Source organism: Marmota marmota, unplaced genomic scaffold, assembly GCF_001458135.2.
Source record: "Marmota marmota marmota unplaced genomic scaffold, marMar, whole genome shotgun sequence".
Taxonomy (NCBI): Eukaryota; Metazoa; Chordata; class Mammalia; order Rodentia; family Sciuridae; genus Marmota; species Marmota marmota.
In genome coordinates this window covers 4,692,848-4,701,701 of record NW_025999982.1, presented here as the reverse complement: position 1 = coordinate 4,701,701, position 8,854 = coordinate 4,692,848, and the positions used below count along the sequence as shown (strand labels likewise).

The 8,854-nt window shown below is 35.8% G+C and overlaps 1 protein-coding gene across 6 annotated transcripts in view; it reads left to right on the top strand.

The window, feature by feature from the left end:
• Stk38 (serine/threonine kinase 38) overlaps window positions 1–8,854 on the top strand; it is a 51,110-nt gene that overhangs the window by 24,529 nt on the left and 17,727 nt on the right. For all 6 annotated transcript variants that reach the window (XM_048805201.1, XM_015487651.2, XM_015487652.2 and 3 more), the window contains 3 exons: window positions 1,073–1,156; window positions 5,684–5,807; window positions 8,028–8,182. In XM_048805201.1, coding sequence (XP_048661158.1) covers window positions 1,073–1,156; window positions 5,684–5,807; window positions 8,028–8,182 — 363 coding nt within the window. The remainder of the gene's footprint in view (window positions 1–1,072; window positions 1,157–5,683; window positions 5,808–8,027; window positions 8,183–8,854) is intronic.

The following is an 8,854-nucleotide window of genomic DNA, read 5'->3' as shown; positions in this document are numbered from 1 at the left end:
TTTTTTTTTTTTTTTTTTTTTTTTTTTTTTTTTTTTGTGTGTGTGTGTGATGGTGCTGGAGATTAGACTCAGGGCCTCACACATGTTAGGCAAGTGCTTTACCATTGAGCTACATTCATTCCTAACCCCTTTCCCCAGCTATGCTTATAAATGAATTCTGTTTGATCACTAGATCAAGCTGTTGCAGGAGTTTGAGCCCTTGAAAGAACATTCTTATTAATGGGAAACACCCTAAGTGGGTGACTTGCTCATATAATAGTTAAATTAGCTTTGTATAGAAGGAGTAGCATATTATTAAAAACCAGTACTCAGGGGACATGTAATATTTCAAAGGCACGAGTGAAACATAAAATTGATCCCTTAGTATTCCCTTGAGAGAGGGAAAAAAAAATCTTAGAATGGTTTTCTGCTCAGGGAGAAAGGGACATGGGACTCAGGAAAAACTTGAAGCAAGGGACAGAGAACTTTGTTTTGGGAGAGAAGGGGAGGATATGCAGTAACGTGCCAAGAAGTTTTTCTTTTGGTTTGTAGACTATTAATTTTCTTTTCATCATAAAATTATCTGTTCTCTTTTAAAACCTTGGAAAATATAAAAGAGAAAAAAAAAAAAAAACTGCATGAAACTTTAACATTTTACTTCCAGACATTTTTCCTGTGTGAGTTTTTACTTTTATTTGTAAATGTTGTTATAATCATTTGCTTAAGTTTTCAGATGTGATGAGATAACATGCCAGGGATTTAACTCATCCTTAAGTTTGGAATTGAGAAGGTTTTAAATTAGATTGGTTTGCTCAACTGGGGAGCCAAAGCTGTTCAAATATAGAGATGTTTGAGAATGTTACCAACAGTGACAGTACTACTAAGTTTTGAGATGCTGAAAGCATTTTCTTCTGCTTCTTTAACTACTACTTGCTTATTTCAAATTATGATACTGTTTCAATTTAACTTTTTGGGCCCTACTAAAACCCCAAACAAACAAACAAACAAAACAACCTTGTCTTTGTCATAACACATGAAAGCATGAACTTGGTAGCATGGACTTTTGACTTGGCATTTCTTTTGACTTTTTAAGGTGCGGCTTGTTCAGAAGAAAGATACAGGGCATGTATATGCAATGAAAATCCTCCGTAAAGCAGATATGCTTGAAAAAGAGCAGGTAAAGCATAGTTGGAACAGTACTTTTGGTTATCCTCTGAATTTTTTGTCTCTAAAACTATTTTCTTAGTTGCAATGTATATTTTATTATAGTTTTCTTTAGCTCTGTTACGTACAACTATACATAGGATAACTACTTTTTTACCCTTACAAAGAAGTGGTTACATATTTAAAGTCACAAATCATGCCTATGGGTAGTCATTTTAATGTTGAAAACCTGTTACAGAAGCAGCTGTTGTATGAGTCTCCCACTTGATTAGGAGATAGTCTTGTCATGAGAACCTCTTTTTGAGGTCATACTTAGTGCGATATGCTTATCAAATGCTGAGAAATAGGAAGTGTTTTTACACCTTGGAACTGAGGACTAGGAGAGTTTAGAATTGACATTGTAAGGTGTATCTCAATGTGCTTCATTCTGTAAGTTCATTCATTCCCACTTAAACCAAAGTTAGGTCTTTTAGGTAGCTCATCATTACCTGAGAGAGACTGATCTTCCAATATCTGAATAAATTTTTAAAAATATAATGCAAATGGAAGAGCAGTGCAATTTTTCCTTTAATGATTGAGAACACTTCCTAAGGACTGGGGATGTAGCTCAGTGGTAGAGTGTTTACTTAACATGACTGAGGCCCTAGCACGTCAGCCCCCCAAAAACCTCAGTGCTTTCTAAAACCTGAATCCACTTTGCAAATAGGTCTTTGAGATACATAAATTCTGTATGCAACATAAGTGAGGTACAAATATTGAAAGGTATATTTTAAAAAAGTGAGACAGACTTTTTGTAAATCTAGTTTAGTTAGCTGCTTTCTTAAGAATGGATTGTTGTGAGTGATTCCTCAACTGTCCTGTAAAAGGTCCAGTGTTATAGGATCCAATGGCAGGGAGAGCTTCTCTATAGAGCCCAAGGTTCAGGATGGAGGTGGGCCCTACATCCAGTCCTGTCTACCTCTTGAGAGGTAGCATAATGATGGAGTCTTCTCTGCCTTCATTCAAGTGCCACCTCCAAAATTTGGAAGTTTTATTTTCTGTTTAATTTTCATGTGTTACCCAGAAGCTTTAGACTCCTAGGAATTTTGGAGTTTCAGATTCTCAGGCAATAAATCTTCAGATGCTGTATTTTAAGCTAACGTGAATCTTATGCAAAAGGCAGTGTAAGCCAGGCACAGTGGCACATGCCTGTAATCCCAGGTTGAGATGGGAGGATCACAAGTTTCAGACTGACCTTGCCAACTTAGCCAGACTCTATCTCAAAAAAATAAAAAGGGTTAGAGTAGAGTTTAATAGTAGAATAGAGAATGCTCCTGGGATCAACCCCTAATACTGAAAATAAATAAATAAATAAATAATGCAGTATAACCCTGTTTGTGTATTATCTAGAAATTAGTGTATGTTTTGAGTGCATAGGTATTGAAAGTATGCCAGTTAATCTTGAGAAGGAAAATATAACATTTTTATTATTGACTAGTCATTATTATTTGCATTTCATGAGTAAGGTTTATTTTTATAAGACATGCTTTCTATAGTTTTAATGAAGGCTTAAAACTTATCAAATAATTAACAGCAGAAAATTGTAAAGTATAGTAATAATTTTATGACTTTCAGAGTTATTAATTCCACATAGCATGTGCCATGTGCTCAACATGGTATCTAATGATCCAAACCTTTTGTCAAATGTCCTACCTTTTTAAAAATGAATTCCTTAGATTTTTCTCAATGAAAATAAAAGACATATCTAATTATAATTAGGATTTTAAACATTGCATTAATTTATGCATTAAATGGAACATTAACTTAATTGTTTAGTTCACCTTAAGTGATGGACCAGTTACCTTGATTTGATCTTGGTATAGTCCAGTTAAAGTCTATGACCACAGACTCTATGTAGGTCTAACATCTCGAAGGAGCACAGGTGACAGTTAGTTGCCCAGTGCAAATCCATTATCATTTTTGAGTAGAACTGACAAAAGTTTAGATTCAAAGCCTAACTTTTTATATTTGCAGGTGCCTATCCAGAGGAAATTTTATTTATTTATTTTTTGGTGACTTTATTGAACTGAGATGAATTAAGAGAGTTCAGCTTGTTATTTTGCTCTATAAGATGGAAATTTATTCTACTTGGAAAAATTTTAAAGGATAAGACATTAGTATTTAGTTGGTGTCAGATGTTTCTAGAGCAAAGAAAAACCTTTACTTGTGATTCCAATGTACTGTTACGACAGGACAAAGCCTAGTTTCATCTCTGCTTTCTTAGTGCCCCAGGTAGCAGTTTGTACCCCACCCTATTAAATATTTACAGAATGGAGGAAAGAGAACTTTTTGGCGCTTCCCTTCTTCTCCGCTATTCAACTGATTCTACTTCTAGATCTCGAGACTCCTGGCTATCATTTCAGCCTCAGGAGAGAATGGCAAGGTGTGCTTGCAATGACTAGCTCTCCCCTTAACAAACAGGAAATGCCGAAGTCACCATTTTGACTTCCAAGGTGAGTGTAGTAATGGTAGTGCCCCCCTTTTCTCTGCTCCCTGCAGTAGATAGGGGCCTTAAAGGAAACAGGCACATGAAGGCCACTTTGTATAGTTTTTAATGTCTGAATGGGGCCATAGCTATGGTTGCAGGGCTGCAGGTCAGCAAGCAGCATTAGTTTCCCAAAAGCTTTATTTTTATAGTAAGGTTGAATAAATGCAGATGCTTTATTTGATTATTCCTTATCACCCTTATTGTACATTTTTTTCACCCCATACCATAAATACAGAAGTAAAAATGTAAAAATTGAAGCTGTTGTTCCCCAAAGACCAATTTTAGTAGAGACTGAAAACTCAAATATGTAAATAAAATGCCTCCAGGGCCCTGAGAATTAGCTTGGAAAAATAAAGCAGGTTAAATGTAAATGTAAGATAGGACAGAGACTGGGCTGTGTTCAAATGGAAGAGTACCTGGTCTTGTTGAAGGCACCTCAGTAAAACAAGTGTGTAAAGCACTATATTAATCAAAACAAAATCATTGGGCTGATTTGCCAACGAAAGTGTCAGTTTATGAATCTTGGTGCATCTTTTACTTTGGAACATAAAAACTCAAAAGACTAGTAACAAGCTAGGCGCAGCAGCTCAGGAAGCCAAGGTAGGAGGATGGCAAGTTCAGAACCAGCCTCAGCAACTTAGCAAGACCCTGTCTCAAAAAATAGAAAATAGAAAGGGCTTAGGATGTGGCTCAGTGGTTAACCATCCCTGAGTTCAATTCCTGTTACCAAAAAAAAAAAAAAAAAAAAGAGAGAGACTTATAGCATAGATTAAGACACAAATCTCTATTAAAGATCTGGATTGTGTACAAATAAAACTTTTAGACTTGATAAAACTCAACTTTGGATCTTGTGACTTTTTTAAGGAGAGGAGGCTAAGGCAGAAGAATTTCACGCTTGAGGCCCGCAGCCTCCACAACATAGCAAGATCTTGCACAACAACAACAAAAAAAAAAAAAAGGGAAGGATGGGATTTCATAATAGGTAGCAGTGTTTTGCTATTATATATTTAAAGTCAATATGACAAATTTCATATTATAAAACATTATTTTAGCAAAATAATTCTACCAATTCTCTCTAACTTTTTGCTCTCAGCTAGATATTTTAGTAAAAGAAAACTGGAAATGTCATTAATTTTAATTCATAACTTTTCTTAGTTGGTCCCTCTCTCTCTCTCTTTTTCTTTCAGTACTGGGAATTAAATGCAGGGGCACCCTACCACTGAGCTTTTATTTTTTACCCAGCCCTTTTAATTTTTTTATTTTGAGACAGGGTCTCACTAAGTGGCCCAGGCTAACCTCAAACTTGCCTTCTTCCTGTCTTAGCCTCCAGAGAAGCTGGGATTACAGGTGTGTGCCACCATGCCCAGCAGATGTTCTCATGTTTTAATGTAGTAAGGATTAACTGAGCACATATTCTTTGTACCACGGTAAACTAAATGCTGTGGTATCATAGTATTCTTGAATTGTCACTGTCATTTTAGATATTATTGCAGACCTGAGGGAGGACTTGTTTGGAGAGTCTCACTTTAGGGACTTATTTTTATCATAAGGGATTATTAGAACAAAAATATGGGGGCTGGGGCTGTAGCTCAGTGGTAAAGCACTTGCCTTACATGTGGGAGGCACTGGGTTGGATCCTCAGCACCACATAAAATCAAATAAAGACATTGTGTGTCCATCTACAACAAAAAAAATTTAAAAAGAAAACAAAAATATGTGCAAAAGAGTGGTAATTTTAACTAATCAGAGGTTTAATTTATAGCATGTTAAAGTCACCATTTGTATTGTAGCCATTCATTTTGCCTTTTTTTTTAAAAGACTTTCATCACTCAAGTTTTCATCACCAAATATTTTCAAATCAAATGTCAATTTTGAGTTAGTAGGTTTGCGTAAATAGATCTTTTACATCATCACAATTAAATACTCAAAACAGTATTTAAATTGTTTTAAGCAAATATGCAGTCTAATAAAGCAGAGCAAGGCTTGTCATTAATCAAATGCGTATACCTCCAGGTTGGCCACATTCGTGCGGAGCGTGACATTCTAGTGGAGGCAGACAGTTTGTGGGTTGTGAAAATGTTCTATAGTTTTCAGGATAAGCTAAACCTCTACCTAATCATGGAGTTCCTGCCTGGAGGTAATTACTTAACGATGAAAGGTCATTTTTCCTTTTTGTTCTGTGGTTTCTCTTTCTCACATCAACAATTAACCCTCCTTTCTACTTTTAATTGTGCTCACAAAATTCTTTCTGTATCTTCTTTTAGGTCTATAAAGGAGGTCAATAGCCTGTCTTGTGCTGGGGTGCCTTTCTATAATCTTAGTAACCTTTTCATTCATTCTCATGATTTCAGATGGACAGTTCTTTCTTTTCCCTTTTCCTTTAAATATGTGTAGGAATAAATTAGGCAGCTCTGCTTTCTTTCCTCCTGTCAATGGGAATAATGTGTAAGGTATTCAAGTGACAAAAATTGAAGCTATAATATTCTTTGCTTCAACTTTTTTGATTTCATTTTCTATTACTTATTAATAAGGAGTAACTTTCTCATTGCCTATATTAGTAGCCAGAATTAATTTCTCATTTTGGAGATTTCCAGTTTTACATATCTCTGCATGTGCCCCTCCTAAGGCTGCTCAAAGTAAACTCAGAACAGAACATACCATCTGTTTTGGGGAACACAGTCTGTTTCTCAGTGAGCAGATGAATTCTGAGCAAACTCTGGTGGAGGAAAAACAAAAGATAACTGTTTCCTTTTTGGTTCTTGGCAAAGCAAACACAATTGTGGCATGATAATGATCTTGTGACAACCCTTAGTTTAGATACAGGGTTACCAATACTTTTTATTAACAATTGATCAAGATTAGAAAAGAGTCTGTCTGGCAGAATGAGGAGAAACTTTTTAATATTTACATGCTAGTATTTAAATAGAACTACAATCCAACTTGGTCACCAGCTCCTTGATGTGTGTCTCCTCAGACCTTATCTGCACCATCTTCTGTAGCTTCTCATGCCTCCTGGTCCCTGCCCTTTGCACTTGGTGGAGCTGGCCTACAAAGCCTTAGATCATCTAGAGTGAGCTCTCTGGTCACCTGGACAGGCTCACACAGGTGCTGTGTGAAGCTGTTGGCTGCTGTCCTGTGCCACAAGTGGAGGCCGCTTAATGTTGGTCTGCATGCACTTCCCTGGTCTTTGGTGTGCCTCCTGATTGAATGTTGCCATGAGTAATTAGGAATGCATTTTTCAAGTCTTGGACCAAAAAGAAGATGTAATTTTTGCCTGAGTGAAAAATGTCTACTTTTCTCCCAAGAATACAAAGAATAAAATTATGAATGAAATGAAATTTAAAAAGCAGCATGATGCTGTATTAAAACAAAGGCTTCTTTCTCTTTTCCTTGTTTTCTAACATTACATGGCTTTATATAAGGTTTAAACTGAATCTATCTTAATCTTTTATCTTTAAACTACTTATGCATATTTTCTTTGCTTTTGTCTAACTGTTGAGTTTTAGGATCTGAATCTTTTTTCTGCTATTTTATGTTGCTTGTATTAAGCAGAAATAACTAAATATTGACTTTGCAGAAAACTAAAGAGGTTGCTAAAATTGATATTGTTTTAAAAGTGATGTAAAGGATATTGGTATACATTTGTTGTACCTGTATAACAAGACACTAGGAAAAAAAAAACACTGATCTCGAGAGGTGTTCAGTGTGCACTTCTGTGAGGCAGTTATTATGCATTCCAGTCTACAACATTTTCAGCTTTTGTTGACTGATGCTTGGCTGCAGAAGTCCTATCTTTTTATTGGTTTATCTTCCAGTGTTTTGTGAATAGAAGATGGAAAGCTTGTTTTTAGCCTTCCCAGATATTTACATTTTTGTTTGACATTTCAGTTTCACAACCTATGTGAAGTGCCATTTGCTTCTAGAGGCAGAGAGGTTTTCAGGTATTTGTGCAAAATAAAAGCAAAGTAGTTTTCCCTTTAGTCCAAATAATTATCCTAAGCAAATATGCTTATTTAATGTTAAGTTTAGGAGAAATTTTCTTTCCTCTCAAAAGCAAAATGCAAATCACAGCAAAGAGGTCAGTATCCCATAGCTTAATTATGAAAATGTTTTGCTTTCTGTGGCTGTGATTTATTTATTTATTTATTTCCCTTTAAGTATTATCAGCTATTACTTGTCTTCCCTGCACAGCCATATTGGTGCACACCAGGGTTCTGTTTATGTGCCTTATGTTGGCAGATAGAGAATACATATTTGAAAACCAATACTTACTTATGTGTTGCTTGTGTGTGTGTGTCTGTGTGTCTGTGTCTGTGTGTGGATGTGTGGTGGTGGCTTTGTATTTTTCCACCTCCAGGGGACATGATGACTTTGTTGATGAAAAAAGACACTCTGACTGAAGAGGAAACTCAGTTTTATATAGCAGAAACAGTATTAGCCATAGACTCTATTCACCAACTTGGATTCATCCATAGAGACATCAAACCAGACAACCTTCTCTTGGACAGCAAGGTATGTGTTGGGGTATCAGCAGGCGGTGTGTGCTGCTCTGAGCGGCCTTTGCCATAACACCTGCACCACCTGTGACATAGGGGCCATGTGATTGACCTTGTATGTTTTTTCTTCTCTTTTTTTTTTTTTTTTTTTTTTATTTTTTTTTTTTTTTTTTTGATAGCTGTTTGCTGTTACTTCTACTCTCTGAAAGGCTCATGATTCTGCAGTTTGATTGAACATTCCTCTTAAAAGACATCCTTGAAAATGCTCAAGAATACAATTAATTTAGAGGGTTAGTTTGCAATAAAGTCAAAGATAGTAATTTTCTCTTAGCATATAATTAACTATGCTGATAATACACTACCTATCCAAACCTCTGTGTTGGGCAGCTTCATCAGTTAATGAGGAACCAGGCCAAGAACCAGGAAGTAAGGCAATAACAAAAAACCTGGCACAAGTGCAGGTTTTAATTATATCCCCTGATCAGCTTCTGTTGTACTGGCCTGTTTATATTTATTTTGAGATAAATATAAATATGCAAATAAGCATAGTTGCTTAGTTTCTAAACTTACAGTAAATTAGAAGAGACTCTATACTGCTAATTGAATTTTGGATAAGCTTAGCAAATCTCTGTCTTTTTAAAAATGTATTCTCTCTCTCTCTCTCTCTCTCTCTCTCTCTATATATATA